The sequence below is a fragment of the Symsagittifera roscoffensis genome, chromosome 5 (assembly GCF_963678635.1).
Source record: "Symsagittifera roscoffensis chromosome 5, txSymRosc1.1, whole genome shotgun sequence".
Lineage (NCBI taxonomy): Eukaryota > Metazoa > Xenacoelomorpha > Acoela > Convolutidae > Symsagittifera > Symsagittifera roscoffensis.
This window is the reverse complement of record NC_087066.1, coordinates 29,558,450-29,579,825: the sequence shown is the minus strand read 5'-3', so window position 1 is coordinate 29,579,825 and position 21,376 is coordinate 29,558,450. Positions and strand designations below refer to the sequence as shown.

The 21,376-nt window shown below is 35.7% G+C and overlaps 1 protein-coding gene across 1 annotated transcript; it reads left to right on the top strand.

The window, feature by feature from the left end:
- Window positions 1–3,275: 3,275 nt before the first annotated feature.
- Window positions 3,276–21,142, top strand: LOC134846265 (myosin-11-like). The gene is made up of 10 exons (XM_063863547.1): window positions 3,276–3,333; window positions 3,405–3,521; window positions 6,036–6,284; window positions 6,454–7,237; window positions 7,744–7,894; window positions 12,655–12,813; window positions 19,498–19,577; window positions 20,021–20,108; window positions 20,193–20,231; window positions 20,779–21,142. Exons 1-10 carry the CDS (start codon window positions 3,297–3,299, stop codon window positions 21,010–21,012), a joined length of 1,938 nt encoding a protein of 645 aa, XP_063719617.1. The 5' UTR covers window positions 3,276–3,296; the 3' UTR covers window positions 21,013–21,142.
- Window positions 21,143–21,376: the final 234 nt, after the last annotated feature.

The following is a 21,376-nucleotide window of genomic DNA, read 5'->3' as shown; positions in this document are numbered from 1 at the left end:
AAATTGAATGAAATAAACATTTTTTTTATAAAATTTGAAATTTTTTATGAAAGTCATCCCCCCACACGCCATATAAATTTCATAAGGATAGATTTTGCTCCTTGTAACAAATCAAATAAGAAAATCAGCTTCTTTCAACAAATTTGGAGCAATTTCTAAGACGGATTAAGTCTCCGGTTACGCGTTAATAGCACGAAATATATGGCGCATTAATTGTCCCAAATTGGCCAAATAGCAATCTTTATTCCCTCATAACTTTACCAAAAAAATGATCACACGTGAAATATTTTTTCAAGTTTGAGCTCAGGACAACAATACCTTTCGAATGATATTTTAAAAATTCCGTCAAAAATGGCTAGTTAAAAAGTCGAAGCTTGTCTGAAGAAAAAACCCACCCCGAGCACAAATATTCCGTTACTTTCGTATCGAAAGTCGGAACAATAATCGTTTCTGAAAGACTCATACACCCTTTTGATTTCTAGAAATTTCAAATAAAAACATAAAAACAAAACTGCTCGTATCAGGGCAAAGCCCTGAGTGTTCCGAATGCTTTTTAGAGTTTATGGAGCAGTAATAACATAAAAAACCAAATGAAATAAAATAAATTTTTTTAGCTGGATTTTTTTAAATGAAAATCATCCCCCCACACGCCATATAAAGTACAAAAGGATAATTTTCGTTCCTTGTAACAAATCAATCATGGCACATAAGCTTCGTTCAACCAATTTGGAACAATTTATAAGACGGATTAAATCTCCGCTTACGCGTTAATAGCGCGAACTATATCTCGAGTTAATTGTCCCAAATTGGTCAAAATGGTCAAAATTGCAATCTTTAAACCCTCAAAACATTACGAAAAATGATCACAGGTGAAATATCTTTTCAAATTTAAGCTCAAGACAACAATTTCTTTTAATTTTTTTTAAAAAAAGTGGTTCGTTAAAAAGTCGAAATTTGTCTGAAGAAAAAAAACCCACCCCGAGCACAAATATTCCGTTAATTTCGTATCGAAAGTCGGAAAAAAAACTTTACATTTATGTTGTCCTTTTTCAACCTTGAACTAAGTTTTTTTAAGCTTGTTAATAATATCTTTAAGTTCTATATTCTGATCTTTGCGCTTTTTGTTCCGACTTTCGTTACAAAAGTAACGGAATATTTGTGATCGGGGTGGGTTTTTTTTTCTTCAGACAAATTTCGACTTTTTAACTAGCCATTTTTGACGGAATTTTTTTTTATTGTCATTCTAAAGGTATTGTTGTCCTGAGCTCAAATTTGAAACGATATTTCACCTGTGATCATTTTTCGTAAAGTTATGGGGGTTTAAACATTGCCATTTTGGCCAATTTGGGACAATTAACGCGCGATATATTTCGAGCTATTAACGCGTAAACGAGATTTAATCCGTCTCAGAAATCGTTCCAAATTGGTTCAAGGAAGCTTATGTGCCATGATTGATTTGTTACAAGGAACGAAAATTATCCTTTTGTACTTTATATGGCGTGTGGGGTGATTTTTTTCATTTAAAAAATTCCAGCTAAAAAAAATTTATTTTATTTCATTTGGTTTTTTATGTTATTACTGCTCCATAAACTCTAAAAAGCATTCGGAACACTCAGGGCTTTGCCCTGATACGAGCAGTTTTGTTTTTATTTGAAATTTCTAGAAATCACAAGGATGTATGAGTTTTTCAGAAACGATTATTGTTCCGACTTTCGATACGAAAGTAACGGAATATTTGTGCTCGGGGTGGGTTTTTTCTTCAGACAAGCTTCGACTTTTTAACTAGCCATTTTTGACGGAATTTTTAAAATATCATTCGAAAGGTATTGTTGTCCTGAGCTCAAACTTGAAAAAATATTTCACGTGTGATCAATTTTTTGGTAAAGTTATGAGGGAATAAAGATTGCTATTTGGCCAATTTGGGACATTTAATGCGCCATATATTTCGCGCTATTAACGCGTAAGCGGAGATTTAATCCGTGTTTGAAATCGTTCCAAATTGGTTGAATGATGCTTTTATGGCATAATTGATTGGTTATTAGGCGCAAAATCTATCACTTTGTACTTAATATGACGTGTGGGGGGATGATCAATTACCATGCCTCAATTCAATTTGTAACAATTTATTAGACATATTAAACATCCATTTACGCATTTAATAGCTAAAAAAATATATCGCGCGTGGTTTATTGTCCCAAAAAAAACCCAATTAGCCATCTTTAAACCCCCATAATTTTTATAATGCACATTTATATTGAGAATTAACATTAAGGACCTCAAAAAAAATCAGTTTTGTTACTCTTTCGACCGGATCTCAATATGTACAGGAAAAACTTGGCGGACTATTTCAGAGGAGACTGATTAAAAGATCGTGGTCATAGTTATATTGAAAATCTTTCAGCAACTTCAGCACGAATCCAGTCCTTTCAGTGTCTCGGCTGAAACCGAAGAGTGAGAAACGAGCTATCATCCAGAACTTCGAGGAAGTGGGTCGCACGATTGAAGAGTACAAGTGCATAGTGAGAGATCAGAGCATCACTATCGAGAAGCTGGAGGCCAAATTAAGACACAGAGAATCTGAACTGGTCAACATGAGTGAGTTCTCTTAATGAGACGCTGAGACCATTTTCAACAAAAAAGAACATAAGTTACACTATTTAGTGACAAATCAATTCTAAGAAAGAGCGCTCAAGTAAAAGCGCTTAACCTTAAATCGCTCGATTTCAGAGTCTATGGTTTTTGTTTGGGTTGATTTTTGATAGATGCGGCGGCATAAAGGAAGTTACTGGTACAGCATTTGCACTAAAACAGCCGGTTTCTGTGCAAGTAGCGCAAGAAATTAGGACCACAGTCATTTATGCGTGTGGTAGAAACTCATTTGAAAACAAAAAAATGAACCGTTTTCGGTTTTCAGTTCTGAATTTTTCAAATAGCGATCGAAGTATTACTGAAAAGACTATAACATGATACATCAGTTAATCTAGTGACGATAATTTGTGATATTTGACTTTGCGTGGGGAAAAAAAGGTTCTAAAACACCCAAATACCCAATTTTTTCTTTCTTCGTGGTCAAAAAAATTGCAGACTCAGGTAATTTCTGAAACCAAAACCACCTGGATGTCGCATTTCTACGTGCGTTTTTAATGTTTCAAGGCGCCAATCAAGCAGATCAAATGCAGAACGTTCAAGCTCAAAAGCAGCAGATTCAGAAGCACGTCTTCGAAATAGGTGATCTGTCGGTTAAATTGGACGAGTGCAAATCTGCAAATCAGTCTTTGACATTTCAGAGGAACTCAATGGAATCAAAACTGCAGCAAAAGAAAACATTATTTGGTACAAAGAATTCAAATTCAATGATTTTAACCAAGATTTGCCAAAAAATTTAATTTTGATGACTTTTTCAGATGAGGAGAAAAACACGCTAATTGAGGACAAGAAAGAGCTTCAATTAAAACTTGAAAATGAGCAAAAGGAGAAAGCTGTGAAATCGAACCAGCTAATGGTCAGGATAAAGGATTTAGGTAAGAGTTCAATCATCTTTCCTTTGACCCAATAGGGCGCATAAACAAAAAACTACATTAAACAAAAGAGCCGGCTGCTGGTATCAGAAGGGAACCTTGATAGATCCTACTGCTATTCAACCTGTCTTAGGTAGTTTTTGTTGAAAAATTACGTGAATCTGGCGTCAGCTTTCAAACGAAGTATGAATTTTAAAAACGTTCCCTCCTTCCGTAAGTCTAATGTCAATCACAAACTGATATATTTTACGTTGAGCAACGACGCATTATTTGGATCCATTAGGTGTCTTAATTCAGTTTGACAACTTTCTGAGTTAATACCCTAGTACGTTAAAATTTAACGCAGGCGAAAATTTTCTATTATACTGCATGCAGAATATCAATAGTGTTCAGATGTCTGAAGACAAATTAATAACAAGGATAGCCGGTTGCTGTGCAGCTAGCACAGAGTCTTCCGACCACATTCATAAAAACTACAAAAAGGTAGTTTCCTTTTGTATTATTCAAATTAGCAACGTTTCTTGTGCGTAGAAAAGTTTAAACTAGGTATAACTGACAGCAGTGGTCTCCTGAAAGGAATATTATTTTTCAAATTTTTGCACAGTGGTTTAAAAAATTTTAGATAATTTTTTGCCAAGGAAGCGCTAAATAAAGTTTCCAAATTAATTATGTTTAAAAAAATCATTTTTTTCTCATTAATGATCAATTTTCTCATAACAAACGTTCAAAATTAGACTTGCCCGAAATAAGACTACAATTACAAAAACTTCATTGCGATTTTTCTTGAAACTGGGGCAGTGATTTTGAAACTTTAAAAACGTCATTCGAATCACGGCTAAAACGGTTTGAATACTTTAATGCAGTTGTCCCATTCTGATTATTATTTGTGGCATGTGATTTTGCGAGCCGAACAAAAAAATGAAGAAAAAACTAAAGCACACCCAAATTCAAAATTTTCAATGTTCAGAACTACAAAATTTATCCGGTTGCTGTGCACATAGGAACAGGAAGCTCCGACCAAAACATAATAGAAACTTCAATAATTACTGTTTCCTTTTTTTCAAATTTTGTTGTTTTCGTTCGTGGTCTGATAAGATGAGCTGAATGTAAGTCTAGATGTTAGGTATAATTGATAGTTTTAGTAGAGAAAGCGTATTCGACAAGTTTTCTTCAAGCAAATAAGCAAACAAAAAAAAACAAAAAAAATTGTTGTGATCCTTTAATTTGTTTCATGCAAAACACTAAAAACTATAAGTTTCAAACCAGTTTTTTTTTGACATGAAGAATTTTTTTGAGGGAAACTCAAAAATGTTGTTCTGATTACGACTAAAACGGTTTTTTAAGTCATATATCAACCGCCCACAGAGAAAACGCCTCCCCAATTACCAAAGCTCCTCGGAACATTGAGTCGAAGTTTCTCTTAAAAAATCTGTTTTTTAAAAAACCGAAACTTTATCCGAAGAAAAATAAAAATATATTTATGGCATCACAGAAAGTTTGCATTTTGATTGATCTCTATTTGTTTTAAAAAAAGTCAAAAAAATTTGTGATAATGAACAAACAATGTTTTTTTATTTATGCACCCAAAAAAGCAGTTCCATTTTTTAGCAGTTCCAGTTTCTAAACTTTGTCAGAAGAAAAACAAAATTGGATATATGCCATCACAGAAAATTTGCATTTTTGATTGATCTCTATTTATTTTAAAAAAGAGTCAAAAAATTTTGTCAGAGTGAAAAAACAATGTATTTTTTGTATTTATGCCCCCCAAAAAACAACATCAAGTTTTTTTGAAAAAAAAATCAATAACCTGATCTCGGTAAGGAATCGTCGGCACTATTTTGAGTTTGGATTGCTTCGCCGGACTTCAATAGTTTGCGCTGATATGTTGGATAGTGATGATCAAAAGATATAGACTGCAAAAAAACGCTTTCCTGGAAATTGAGAATTGAAAATTTTTCAAAAACTACACGATTTATGAAAAATGATTCAAAGTGATATATTTAGTTTCAACTAAATTTGCTGATATATTTATAGCGGTTATAGCGGTTCCATTTTTAGACAATGCTTCCTCCTAGCGCAAAAATTTTTCCATTTTCCTCGAAGGTATCCGTGCAAAAAAGGTTCGAATTTTAAATTTGCTGGACATACCATGAATTTTCTAAAGTTGTCTCAGATTTAGAGTATGGTCGGTGGTTGTTTAAATTATTGCAAATTACAGGTACAGTTGCAAATTTTAGAGTGTTTATTAAATAATATATTTCAGCCTGCGTCGCTTCACTCAAGTCTGAAAAAATTAATAGGATTTTTGGAAAACCGTTGTAGAAGACCCTTTGGTAGAAGATTTTTTTCGTCCTGTACGGTGATGCAATTTTAATTGAGCAGTAAAATCAACTCTTTTAGGGGTCTAAATTGAGCTTGAAAGTTTTTTTTGTCACAAAAACCTGCACAATAAGTTTAACTTATACAATTTCAAGTTGGAATATATTTCTCAACTTCGAGCATCCTGAATTTGTCTAGAAGAGAAACTCCGCAGAACAGAAGAAGCGTTGGAGCAACAATCAGACCAAAACGACTGCAATAAAAGCAACCTGGCAAAATTTCATCAGGAAACAACAGCCAAAGACCAAGAACTATCAAAACTGGAAGGAAATCTGGAAGAAGCAAGGAAAAGTTTGAAGCAACTGGAGAAAGAAAATATGGCACTGAAAATGGCGAAAATTGAGTTAGAGCAAAGATGCTCGGAAATGGAGAGTTTACAGGAAAAAAGTGAGAAACATTTCTTTGTATTGTTTTCGAATTGAAAAAAAAACCTTTTCCCCGGGGTTTCTTTTCTCTAAGAGAATGATTTTTCGAAAAAATCTCATCAGTTTAAGCGAATACTCCAAAGTTACAAACTTGTACAAAAATCAGATTATCTTAGCAATTATGTTTGTAGACGAATCAACACGAGCTGAAGCGACCAATCGATCTAGACTATTGAAAGACCAAAATACCATGTGCCTAGCCGAAAACGCCAGACTCCGAAACGATCTAAACGTCTCAAAACAAGCACGGAGAGACTTAGAAAATCTAATAGACTCGAAAAATGACCACATACAATCACTCGAGTTGCAAATTCAGAAACTGGAAAATCAAATTTCTCAGTCGAAGAGAGAAATTCTGAATAAAAACGAAGACTTGAGATGCAAAATAAACGAACTGAATCAGTTCATAACTAGAAAATCGGTCATTCACTCTGAAATGGGAACAATAACCAGAAAACTACAAGAGGTCAAAGTTCAAATCTTGGTTCGGAATGACATCGAAGTGAAAGACGAAGAAATAGCGCTGCAAACTTTCGAGGAAAAAGTTGCTGTTTTTGATTTGATTGACAAAGAAATAGATCGAATTAGTCTACAAAAAAGTCTTCTGGAATCGAAAGCGAAAGATTTAGTCAAAGAAGCCGATGAAAAAGACAAAAACGTAGAGAAACTGGAAGAAATCATCAAAGATAAAATCATAATTGAGGTCGAAAAAGACGAAAAGATTAAATATTTAGAAGATGCCAAAAAAGATTTGACAAAAAGTCAAACTGATCTGCAAATTGAGGTTGATGAGTGTCGGGAAAATATTAAAAAGTTGCAGCATCGGGGGGAGTTTTTGAGTGAAAAGGTTCGAGAGATGGAGAAGGGGGAGATCGAAAAAATGGCTGAGTACAATGCAAAGGTCAAAGAAATCGGGTATGTGATTGGAAATTTTTGCCCCATTTTCTTAGTTTATCTTTTCTGAAAACATTTATTTCCTATGTTCATTAAAATAATGAGATGCGTGAGATGCGCACGCACCAAAATACAATTTTTCAGTCAAATACTTCCGAAAAGAACCTGTAAACGTTGTTTTTGGCATTTAAAATGGCTCTGGCACAGACCTCGCCGAAAAATAAATTTACAACGCGTTTTGTCAAATGGATGTGGTTGACCAAAAAATCCAAAAAATGGTTAAATAAAAGATTTAAAAAGCTCCGCGCATCGCTCAGACAACTCCTAGATTCTTAACCAGGCGATTCATAAAAAACGCTAATAAAAACACTTTCGCACTTTCGTCTTGATTTTCAAAAAATCAAAAAACAGTTTATCGAAATTATACAAAATGAATGCTTTAGCAGCAACAGTCTTCATTTTGAAAAAAATTAGGTGTCAAAAGTTTAGATAAAAATCTGAACAACCAAGGTTTTTGCGTTTTCTAGCAAGGAGAACGTGACGCTCAGCTTTGATTTGGAGAAAAGCAGAAAAGAAGTGGAAGAGGCGAAGAGAGGTCAGAGTAGTGAGTGTGAACAACTGGAGAGACAGATGAAAAACGAGAAAGACAGTCATGAGTCGCTTCAGAAGAGACACGTGGTTAGTAAAGAATTGCAACTTTAATAGTCTTCTGAGAGACATAGACTGCAGTCGCAACGAAATTATTCAAAACGAACGACAATTCGGGCTATCTAACAAAATTTCGGTTAAATTATCTGTAATATGTAACAAGATATCATTCGATCACTGCTTCTTGAGAAGCAAAAATTTGAAACAAAGTTTTGAGCAAAGAAATCAAGTTGATTTTGTTTTGACAAAAATTTGCATCAATATAGTATTAAAAAGTATTCTCCATACTTTCAGCGGGTTTTCGAAAATTAAACAAAAATTGATTGTTAAAAAGTATTAAAAAGTATTCGCCGTACTTTCACCGGGTTATCGAAAATTAAGCAAAAATTGATTGTTTTTTAATCAAGGTAGAACTTAAAACTAAATGAAACAAAAGCCAAAAATGCTGCAGTCAAATCTTCCAAGAGTAACCTTAAATGATACATTTTTGATGTGAAATTTTTCTGAGAACCGCTAACTCAAAAATACATTGTTTTTGATAGTTTTAGTTTGCAAAAAGTGTAGTTTGTAATCTTTTCCAAATTATGTGATTTCGAAACTCATGCATTTGCTAATTGTGATGTGAAGGGTTGTAATAGAGTTTAAAAATCAGTTCACATTGCAACCATAAAAATTATTTAAAATTTTTTTAAAGCTGAAACGATTAGAAATTGTTTTTGAATCTGTCGGTTGAAATTCATTTATCTTATCTATTGGATTTTCTGATATGAGGGGTTGAAGTTTGGACAAACTTACTATTGAAGGTTGTCCCAATTTTTCTCCTTGGTGATTGTTTGTTTGTTTTTCTGATTTTTACAGTTACTGTGTGAATATAGACAAATGAAGTTAGGGGATTTTGGTAAATATTGTCTTAGTTCGGAAAAAAATTTTTTGGTAAAATTGTTCCTATGTGGTGCATCTCTATATGTATCGTTTTTGTGCCAACAATTGAAAATTAAAGTTTTTTTCCACGCAAAATCAAGGAACCACTAATAATCATCAGACTAGCTTGAGTGATATATCATAAAAAAGCCCTTTCAGTTGTAATTCGAACGACAAAAGTTTTTTTTTCCGAGTATCTAGAAAAATTGGTTTGAAACTTTGGATTTTTCTTATAATTTCCAGCAAACAAAACAAACAATCAGGCTTTTAATTGAATGATAGTCACAGATCAGTAGTAATTAAACGACGAATTTTTACTCAAGCCCCGAAAAAAAATCTTTTGAAATAAGTTTTCACGGTTTTTTTAGCGCCTTCTTTGAAATTAAAAATCTTCTTTTTAAATTTTTTTGTTAGTCATTTTTCTAAGGAACTTTGTTTAAGGGGTTTTCGATGTGTATAGGTTATGCATCTCAAAATCCGACCAACCTAACTATGTTTAGAGCTAATCTTAAGTGATGGATTGTTATTAAGAGCGCTTATTATTAACTGAACTTGCCAAAAATTTTGAAAACCAACATTTTACTGGTCAAATTTAGCGTTTTTTAGGCGTTTCAAAAGTTTAAATTTCGGCTTGAAGTCTCGTCGGCTTGTTGTCATAGCTAGCCCCTCGTTGTATTTGTTGTTAGTAACAAAAACCTTTGTAACTCTTTCTTGAATATGCGTTTTGTTTGTCTTAGGATTAAAATCGGATGATCGGATGGCATCTGTTTTTCGATTGTGGTCGGATTTTGTAATCCTTATAGCAGTTAACGTTTTTTATTCAAGTAAATTGTAAGTTTCTTTTTTGTTGAGGTATCGCATTGATTCCATCACGGTAACCAAGTTGTTAAAGGGGGTTCCGGACATCAAGCTGATGGGACATGAAGCCGAATCGTAAAAATTATGGACATCAAGCTGGACATTTTCTCAGAAACTCATGAAAAATGATTAATTTGGACATTGTTTTGAAAAATTTCTCAATTCAATAATCTTTCTTTGCCAGTTTTTGGCTTTTTCATTAAAATTAATCCTCCAATTGATGTTTATTAAAATTAAAAATTAAAACATTGTTGAAGGTGTTTTTCATATTCATATTTTTTTTTTCATTTCAAAATCCGTCTGACGTAAATTGGGGTGCATTGTCTTGAATTACGCTTATTATGGACTAAAATTGCTTAAATTTTTGAAAATTTTTATTTTATAGATGAAAAATAGTGCTTGAGGTGCCTGTAAAGTGTAAATTTTGACCTGAAGTTCTTTTTCCTTGAAGTCCCGTCAACTTGTTGTCCTAGACCCGTAAATGGGTTCCCTAATTTGTTGTTGCTATCTGTTTCTCAATTTTGTTAAGTTTAGTCTCGTTTTAAGCATTAGGTTTTTTCTTATTGATAGATTTTTTAGCTTATGTTTTTTTTGGTAATTTCTGCGATCAACGATTTTGCTTCCGTATTTCGGCAAAAAGGACACCACTTCTTAACAGATGGTTTATCCTGAAACCATCCTTAGGATCTTTCCATACACAAAATTGGTTGGTAAATATTCTGCTATATCTGACGTATTTATATTTCTGATGGTCTTTACTCTGAGAAGCTTGTGTTACATATTGTAAACTTCTTTGTTTCTGTTTTTTTGTGAAACTCCAGCTTGTTTGAATCCAGTTTGCAGAATAATTTTCTTCTAAATTCAAGATCTGATAGAAGTTTTTCGAAATGATCTGATGGAAATGTTTCAAAGACTTAGGAGTTTCAAGAAAACTTTTAGCGAGGGGAAATTTGATTTGAAGTAGAGTCAAAAAGAGTCCAAAGATATCACAAATGTGAGAAAAAAATCAACTTTGATCAAACTCGGTGTTGAGCGAAATTGCTGTGGGACTTTGCTGAGGGCCTGAACTTTTAAAGAACCGTATGTTCTTTTCGAAAAAATGCTTAGAACTATATTTTTGAAGGTATTCTACGAAAAGAAGGTCAAAATTTTTTGTTCTAACATTTTTTTTCAAACTGAAAACAATGAATGCAAAAAGAAAAATTGATGTCCACTAATGGAAAAAAAATATATGAAAAAACGAGGATTGCTATGAACGAACAATAGAAAATTACAAACAATTTCAGGAGATGGAAAAGCACTTCGATGTAAATAATTTTTTTGAGAAAAATCTTTTCTAAAAACTCAAAAAGCTTTGAAGATACTGGAATATAGGTAATGGTAGCTTCGTTTGTAATAGCAGTAGGTGTATTGTAACCAGTTACATTTGTTTTTAATTTTTATGATAAACAACTGCTTACTAGAAACACGTCTTCCACCAACAGATTCGTATTTCACTTCCTTCGCTTCTTCACTTCTTTCCATTATCACAATTGGGGTCAGAGTAACTTGAAAATGCTGAGGAATTCTGTAGTCGTGTGCTTTAGTGGCATGCAAAATCAGGTACAATAAATAATCGGCGGAATGGGTAAAATGTTATTTCAAATTGAAGAACTCTTAGACGTGATTCAAGCGCCATCATTATTATTTTTAAAAATTGTAACAATATTAAGAAAAACAGGTTTAAAGTTATAGATTTTTAGTCTAGTTTCGAGCGGATAAAACTAGTCAGCAAGCTTAAAACAGCATATTTATGCTTAACTTAAACCATGAAAACCTAGTTTTACTTTGGTAATTTTAGTTTTCGCGAAATTTTAACAAAAAGAACTTCAAAAGCGAATCAAAAATTTCCTAAGTCTTAGAAAAAATTTTTCATTTTTTTATTTATAATTTTTGTTTTTTTTGGTCATTTTCCACCAAATATTACATCAATTATTTTTATCAGAATTTCTAATTCGCAGAAAATCCATTATAATCGACTATAATTGTTTATAATCCTTTTTATTTGCCCTTTTTGCCCATTTCGACCTTGCAGATGAATTTGTGATATTTTATGCTTTTAATAGACGTTGGTTTATGTGAAAAACATGAAAATTGCTTCAACAGTTTTTCAATCAATTCAACTTATAACTTTTTTTTCATTCCTTCTTAATTATAACTGTTTCATGATGTGCATTTTTAGTTTTTTGACCAACAAAACATTATCCCACTGCTTTAGTTTCATAATTTGTATAGAAGAGATATATTTCACCTACCGCAGGATTCTTTCAATTAATATGAAGGGATCTCTATGAAAATTTTGTTTCGTGGTAAAATTTTATGTCCAGATGAAGCAAAAAGTGGCAAAACATCTCATATTTTGACACAAAAAATATTATTTTCTATGATAATAGATTATAAGAGATTATAAGAGATTATAAGAGATTTTCAGAAAAATTACAATAAATTATAATTGGTTAGAATTTATTGTAATATGTCACGAAAATCGTGATCAATTTAATGGATTATAAATCGTTTAAGCATCTAAATTTGGCACTTATAAAAAAATATAAATTTGATGAAAGTACTATTGTATATATAATCGAATTTTTTCTCGTTTTACTGAGTACGGGTATTGCATTACACTTTTGGTTAGTTTTTCCAAGATTTTGAAAATTTATCATTCTAAAGTTTTTCGGGAAAATCTTTCCATTTGTCTCAGCACAAGTCTGTTTCATTCTATGTAATTTTAAAATAAAATTGGAAATGTATTGTTTTGTCAAATAATTGATAGCAAATTGAGCAAATGAATCAACTGAAATTAATAATTAGTTATTTGTTACGAAACTTTCCTGGAAAGAGCTCATGTTAGCTTTAACTGTCTTCTGGTCTCAAAAGCAAGTGAAACTCAAAAAATAGGCTCAAAAAAGAAGTTGCGAAATTTTTACCTAGTTTTGCATCATTGCTTTCTATCAAACGATAATTTTTTCTAGAACATTCTGCGACTTCTGCACGAGGAGAGCGAAAAAGTGGACGAATTGACAGTTGAGAAAACGAGACTCAGCAGAGAACTTGAAAAAGTCAAGCTGGACCTGAAGGAGCAAAAACAGATACTTCGAGATCAGAATAAGCCTCTGAAGTTTGCGTCCATGGTATGAAACCTTGATTTATTGTATCAAAGTTCTATAAAACGCTGAACTATAGAATATAGTTCAGCATAGTTTAATCTTTTTTTTGCTGGTTGTGACATTTGCCGAGGATATCGAGTCAAAACTTAGTTGTTTAGCAAGAAGTGAATTGTTAAGTTAGTTGAATTAGTTAGTTGCAAGAATTAAATATATGCTTAGTTTCAATTTAACCTTTGAGGTCAAAACTTTATTCTGAATAATACAGAAGATGAGACAGATGCAGATACAAGCGATGTAGAAAACAAAGAGAATGATCACGCACGGCGTGGTTTTTAGTATAGGCCAGAACTAAAACCTTGGTTAGTGATAATAACATAAATCTGCAGCAAGACTGCAAAAGTACAATTTGATAACGAGGTACCGAAGGTCGCCTCACGACATTCCCCGCGGGAGAAATTGTTTTGGTAGATAGCCCAAAACTTATAGGAAGATAAGATAACTGCACCCAGATGAGCATAAGATTGATAGCCCCCCTATCCCACACAAATGCTTGGCAGTAAAGCATAAGAACAAGATGTATATGAGAAAAAGTTTTAGCGAGTTTAGCCGAGTTTGATATTTGCAGACTAGTCAATCTTTCTCAGGAGTTTCATTGACTCTAGCGAAGTAGGTAGAGGACATCTCCTTGGAGCCAACTTGAGGCCTCTCACGGATGAGGATTTTCCGTGGCGATGACGAAGATCCGGGCGCACTTTCTGAGGACAAGTCTTGAACCTCATCAATCAGTTTAACTGAGTGACGTAAGGGATCACCAAAGAATTTCGTCGGTTTCTTAATACGTAGTGAGGTCCTAACTGTCTCTGAGTCATCTATCACTGGTTGAGCGGGGAGGGATAGGGACGGATAAGATGAGTGCGGATCTGAGGACGCGGATTGAGATGGTTGAACAATACCCTTCGGAGATAAAATTTCCAAAGAAAAGGGTGTAGTCCGAGAATCTGCTGGACTGAGACCAGTGCGCTTGGCGGTAGAAGTGGTAGCAGGTGAGGAAGTTTCACAATACGTGTTCTGCTGCTCTGCTGCTGAGACAAATCTGTTGAGCCAGTAAGCTGAGCGGTAGAGACGGTAGGCGGCGAGAGGGTAGCATTGTTCGTGTTGTGCTGCTGAGATGCGGGTTTGGGCTTATTGGCAAACGTAACCGCCGGTGAGTCGTGCCTTAGTTTTTGTCTTTTCTCCACTGGAGTAGATCCCCTAACCACATATAGGCCGCCATTTGAACCAGTCGAAATCTCACTCGATGAGTCCGCCGTAGATACCACCATCGGAGTAGATAAGCTAGGGTTTACTGGTCGTTGTTCCAGCAACACGGGTTGAGAGCGCATAGCTGACCTCTTAAATGCACCATGGGAGGTAGGATTTGAGGCTTGAAGACGATCACCTAGAGTGTTCTGGCCAACTGAAATGTTATACCGAAAATTAGGTTTGAGGCAAATATGATTTTTTCGATAAACGTTCCCATGGTCAGTTACATAAGTGTGATCGGTAATGTAATTCAAAAGACGATTTCTTCAGCACCGAGTGATTTCTCTCGCGGACATCTTCGATTATTTGTTGAATCGTTTCCTTAAAATTTTTTGAAATTAGGATCAAGTTTTGCAGTACCCAGTTTTCGCTTTATAGTCTGAATCGAACGCTCGACTAAACCACTGCCTCTATGGTCTCGCACTGGCGAGAGAATGTGTTCAATACCTCTGCTAGAGCAAAATTGTTGTACTAATTCATTTTTAAAACCTGAACCGTGATTTTTCCTGATAGATTGAGGTATACTATGAATGCGAATGTAAGATGCGAAAAATTCCTTCTTGGCCCCAGTAGTTTTTGAAATAAGAACTGAAGGAAATTTTAGAAAAACGATCGAGTACTACAAAAAGGAAAATCTTAGAACCCTTATCATTTAGTATAGGACCAGCAAAATCTTATTGTAGCTCTTGATTTGGCCCAGACAGACTAGGTAAAGTTTGTGCAGTATTAAAGTTCTTAGCGGGCTTAAGATTCTTACCAAACAAGGCGCATTCACGGCACTTCTTTTTGGTTTCGACAATTTGTCGATTCAGAAATGGCCACCAGATATATTCGGAGGCCGCCATCATGGCCACTTGTCCCGGGTGGGAGCGGTGAAGGCGGGTAAGTACAGCTTGTCGGAGAGGTTCGAGCATCGCCAGTTTGTTAGCAATAATTACACAGTTCTTGACTACGGCTGCTTTGGTCCAGAATTAGGCCATGTATGATCCAAGCTTATTGAATGATGTGATGTCCTTGTTGATGATAGCTCTTTCATTGGGCCCAGAAAGCGATCCTCCTCCGTAAGCTCTGCCAAAAGATCCGCGTCAAAAAGGCCAGGCAGCCCCAACTTCTTTCTTCTAAAGAAGAGGTTTGACGCCGTTAACAGCAAGAACTCCGATCCTTGCGGCAGTGTTGGTCTTCCCGGGTTTCAACCGACAACACCGTCTCATGGCCTGCAGCAACTGTGTGTGTCCATCCTTTCGTGAAGTGGTCCTTGCAGCAACAAAACGGGTTTTGGCAGCTCGTTCTCGGGTTCGATTGCGCTGACGTATTTGATCTAGTCTGGAGATTCGACCCAGCTGTCGAAATCTGATTGGACGACCCGGGCTTGGTCGACGGAAGTTCAGCGAATTAATTGGAAAGGTTTCCTTGAACGTGAGAAAATTAGCTTGTTCGGCTGTCGACTTCAATAAAGTCTGGGAGTCGATATGAGTTAGAGTAGAATTTACGTCAGTATTGGTACGAGTTTGATTAGTATCAGGCGGTAGATTCATAACATTAGGATTTTGATTTAAGACTTTTGAATATTTGTTAATTTGATGACTGTTTCGTAAAGATTCAGGTCGGAGACATTGATTTTCAGTGAGGGAGACTGGTCTACGATTTTCAGTTTGCATACCGGTTTCTGATTGGTTAATATCTTTTGAGCATAAACCGACGCCCTCTATTGGCGAGGAGTTCAAACAGCTTATTAGCATAACGCGATTTGATTGGTTAGAAATTTGAGCAAATTTTTTGTCGCCCCCTACCGGAGAATGTTGAGATGAATGTGCAATATGATGCTACGATGAAATTTTAACACCCTCTTGCGATGGCGGACAACATTTATTCCTCAATACAGTGGAATTATAAAAATTATTGAAAGTTAGGGCTTGATTAAAAGCCTCAATGGATTTAACGACGAAAAGTTCATCGTATTTTGAGGGTTCGGGAGCTGAAAACGTAAAATAACGAAATAAGTAATCAACTATCCCCAAAGCGACCCCAGGAACATAAAAAACCTTATTATTATAATTTTCATTCAATGCCGAAATGATGGCTTCATGATCCGTCAGCACTTGAAAACGAGTACCCAACAGATAGGTACAAAAATGTCCGCAGGCCCAAACAATTGCCAACAGTTCCAATTTGTTGGTACTATACTTTGCCTCCGCATTCTTAAGAAAACGTGAAGCAAAAGCAGTTGGGGCCGAAACTCCCGGTTCGATTTCTTGTCCGAGGCAAGCTCCTAAGCCGTTATGGCTAGCGTCACATTTTACCCTTGAGCTTTTTGAAGAATCGTAATGATGGAGGCTAGGGATTTTGGCGATCATATTGACTATACTTTTGAAGGCGTTATCTTGCTCCTCTCCCCACAGAAACGATTGTTTGTTACACGCTTTTAAAGATTGCTGAAAATGAACTGTGTGGGTATGCAAATCGAGTATAAACCCCTGTAAGTGATTTAAGGTCCTCATAAACGAACGTAGCTGTTTTAGGAGAGTAGCCGTGTCTTTAGGAGAGTAGCCGTCCTCATTGATGTCAGACCCTAACAAAGTTAGTTGGTTAACAGAGAATTCGCACTTACTCAGTTTTAGAGCCCAGCCTTCCGCATCAAGTCTTTGCATCACCTTCTCAACTAGTTCGTTATGTTCGTGAATGTCTCCTCTTGTAACTATCAGAATGTCATCTAGGTAGAAAATGACACCCTCCAGTCCTTGTAGGGTACAGTCCATTGCCTTCTGGAGCTCGGTAGGCTCATCGGTTAAACCATAAAACCCGGTTTTTAATCTGTACGCCCCCTTAGCATCCCCACACAAAATATTGAAGTTACAATGACTACTACTTAGCGATTACAATGGCAACTGACTGAAAGCATACTTCAGATCCAAGGATGTGAACCAAACCTTTCCAGGTTCGTTTTTAGTTATAATCTGCGCCGCTGAATCGATGAGTTCGTGAATGTTCAGCATCTGGTACTGGTTTTTCCAGATCTGAGCGTTCATCGGCTTAGCGTTCAAGGCTAGTTTGATTGAGCCATCCTTTTTTGCAGTTATTACGATGGGCGCTATGAAAAAGTCTGCCGTACATTTTTCCAATTTTTCGATATGATCTTGCTCCATTAGTAGTTTTATTTCGCTCGCAACTCTATCCTGAATATGGATTGGAAATTTACGTCCTTTAAATTGACGGGGCACCAGAGGGAATCTAAAGTTAGTATAAAATTTATGATGCTAAGATCTGCCTAGACGACTGAAAACGTGGGCGTATTTTTGCGCAAAGAAAGAACTCCATTATTCTGATATCGGATCCTGGAAAATATTCTCCAGCAGGTGAAGAGATTCGGCCTGCAACTGTGTTGTAACTACACCTAGTTGCTCCTGCAGATCCAGGCCTAGATGATTACTGTTTTCCGAAATGAGGAACTGAGCTTTATCCCCTTTCCAGCCACTAGAAGAAATCGGGATTTGAATCGAACCGAGGAGAAGAATGGGTTGTTTGTTGTAACTTACGTACAATGTATCGATAGGGTATCGTGTGATGTCCCGAAATTCGATTGACGGGTTACGTTGTAAAAGTAAGTCACATGTACGTTTATTGAAGAACGAAACTGGGCTTCCTGTGTGAACGGTCGAATAAAAGAAACTATAACCTGAACGCAATTGAATGCTGAGGCTCCTGGATTTTCCTCCGCTCGATTTGAGGACTTCAATACTGTTGATCGTGACTGCGCTTTACAGTTGTAAAACCTCATATTCTGGTTCACTGTCGTGCTCAGCATCTATGAAATTGCAATCTTTAGAGGGACTTGAAGCTTCCTCATTCTCGTGAACCGGGTTTACTCTTCGTTTTGACGAATTACAGCAGTTTGCAAAATGACCACGTTTTCTGCAGAGGTTACACGTAACTTCCCAAGCTGGACAAGATTTTCGATGATCCGGACTAAAAGGGTTACCGCAGAAATAACAAGACTTGTTCTCTTGATTGCTTTGTGTGTTTTGTCGATTGTTTTGATTTTGAGGATAGTTCCGTTTTCCTCTAGACGACTGAATCGAGAAAGTGGGTTCCTGTTTAACCTTAATAGCGTTGGAATGCTGATTGTGAGGAAATAGTTTTTGGAATTGTTCAGATGTGCTAGCACCTTTTTCACACTCTAGTGCAAATTTAAGGGTGTTGTCTAAATCTGTTTTTAGCTTTAATAAGTTATTATTGAACATCTACGTCACGAATCCGTCCAATGAAGAGGTCTTTTAACGTTTCCATTTCTTGAACTTTTGGCCAATTACACAGGGCAACTTAGGCACTAAGACGAGCGTAAAATGACGAGAAAGTATCGTTCTCAAGCATAAATACTGTGTTATAGAGCTCGATACGTTCAACCGTATAGTCCAGTTCCACCTTGAATAACGTTTCACAGCTATTGTGAAATTCTTGAAAGGGAATGACGCTGATGTCCGTGTGAGGAAAAGAGTCTGCAAAGCGTCTCATTCCTTCGTTCCCCAATGAGAAGAACAACCGAGACTTCAGGCGAGCCCCAGTTTTGTGGTAGAACTAGTTTTGACTGATTCTAGAATCTTTTCTCCTCCTCTCAACATTTAGCTCATTTACTCTTCGAATCGCCGCTTGATCTCGGAGGATTCGTGCTTTAGCCTCTCCAGCATCTTCACCAGTGACAACTGTCTCTGCTTTCGGAGGGGGTTCATCGATGACCTCTGCGGGTTCGGCTAGAAGATGGTGAGGGTTGATGTTGTCTTTTAGACCCACTGCCAAAAATAATTGACCGATCCAAGATTCCCAGAGGAACGGCGGGTTAACGGAAGCTTTCGCCCAGAAGGGGGGAATGCCTAACAAGTCAGTCCTGTCTTCGTTCACAGGAACTGCTGGCTGCGCCATGACATTTGCCGAGGATGTCGAGTCAAAACTTGGTTGTTTAGCAAGAAAAGTAAATTGTTATGTTAGTTGAATTAGTTAGTTGCAAGAATTAAATATATGCTTATTTTCAATTGAACCTTTGAGGTCAAAACTTTATCCTGAATAAAATAGAAGATGAGACAGATAAATGGCCATCTAACAAGCGATGTAGAAAAGAAAGAGAATGATCACGCACAGCGTGGTATTTAGTATAGGCCAGAACTATGACCTTGGTTAGTGATAATAACATAAATCTGCAGCAAGACTGCAAAAGGACAAGTTGATAACGAGGTACCGAAGGTCGCCTCACGACAGGTTGTTTTTCATATCTGAAAAAATATAAATAAATTTTTGCTTTTCATTTAATTTAATGCTTCAGTCGGTTGTTTTCTCATTTTGCAAAACAAAATTGCAAAAAAAATTTTAAAAAAGGGAATTCAGAAAATTTTCAATCTTCAGTTTAAATTGTTGCAGGACAAACGCAACTCGGAGGCGTTAAGTTTCTTCGAACATCATCCGATTGATTTTGAGTCGGACCAGTTAATCAAAAAAAGGTGAAGTAACACAAAAAACTGCACGGGTGAAATAGTAGCGCACAGGAACAATGATTTTAACACATAATTACCCACTTAAAGTTCAAAACAGAAAAAAATCTCCTGTGTTTTATGGCAGCTACTAATCTGAAGTTTTTTATACTGTACTTGACTTGATTATCGCACCTCTTTTGTGGTTAATACTTGCCCGTAAAGCTTAAGCCAACAGTTAAACATGCACTAATTAAACCTGGAAAAACTCCTTCAAAAGTTGATTGTGGAAAAGAACAACTCTTTTAAAGAATTTTTGCAATGCTAGGTAAGTTGTGAGGAAGGTATGAAGTCTTCGTCTCAATCGAAAGTGGTTCTCTTCGATTCTCTTTGTTTCTTTTCCTAGTAGATAAAGCGTCTTCACTTAACACTCTTGTAGTTTTTGTAATTTGAAGCATTCTTTTGTATTTCAGCAAATACCCTAAGAGCAGTAGGGAAACAGAGGCAGCTGATACAGTATGGAACTATTGGCCGCTGGACCAAAACTACTGGAACATCGAGGTCATTGAATGCATCCGAAGCAATCCGATTCGCATGTTTGTTAACTTTTTGCAAATCACCTCTCATATGTGGTCTCTGTTTCAGATATCTGACGATGATGCGAAATGGATTCACCAGCAAAAAGTACGGCTTAAACTTTGTTTAGGCAAAAAAATGACAAAATTCTTATAAACTGAGAAAATAGATAAAACACACGGATAACCAATAGTTCAGCCAGGAAAAGCGCTTAAAAAAATTATGCGTAACTTATGAAGATGATTTTCGTTAAACAAACAAATGCGGATATGACTGCTTGTTATAATATTCTATATTGGGACCCAAAATAGAAAATCACCGCAAGCAGACATATCCGATATCCGTATGTTTTTTCTATGAAAATCACTAATCATAGTCACACAAAGGATTTTTGAAATTTTCCAGACTGAAGTGTTAAGAAAAACCTTTTTATTGTTGAAGGATCCGCTCCGTGTTTTTGAAAAATAAACACTAGATCTATTTAAAAAATTGAAATTGGGCCTGAAAATAAAATATGGACATAGCAATAACCCTGCGATTTTGTATATTAAATTGCTTGCTGTTTCTCAACATTCGTGAGTAGGGTTCTTTGTTTTTTATTCAACCAAAATTTTATAAAACTTGACATTAAACAGATCAAAATTTTAATATTTAGTCCATAGTTGACTGCAGTCATTTGCCACTGATTGGAAGTGGACACTCAAGCCAATCATGTCCCACTTGTGGACATTCAGAAGAGAAATTAGACAGCAAGCTCCCTAAGTCATACAACTCCAGAGTCCGTGAAATGACTCAAAATTTAATGGACGAGAGGAAATTCATCACTCTGAGCTCTGCACTTCACCTGGAACCAGTGCCAGTGAAACTGAGAAAGTCTGGATGGTACTAAAACTTCACGGGGCATATTAGTATCGACTTATATTTGACACAGGATACTGATTAAGTGCACCAAAATTACAATAAAAAATTTCTTGTAATTATTCATTTTATTCGATAAATTGGGTTGCCATACAATTAAAACGCCGTAACTGAAACTAAAACGTGTTTTCAAAAGTTGCGTTTAAAGATTCTTAAGTTTTGAATAAAACGGCGTATTGTATAATATTTGTTAAGTCTCTGTTGTGCAATTTTTAACTCTCCAGATAAACTTTGCTTAGCTGAAAAAATTTTTGACAAATTTTCCCGACTAATTTGAAAATATCGCTCTACTGAGCCCCCAAACATTTTGCTTTTTAATCAATTTTTATATCAAA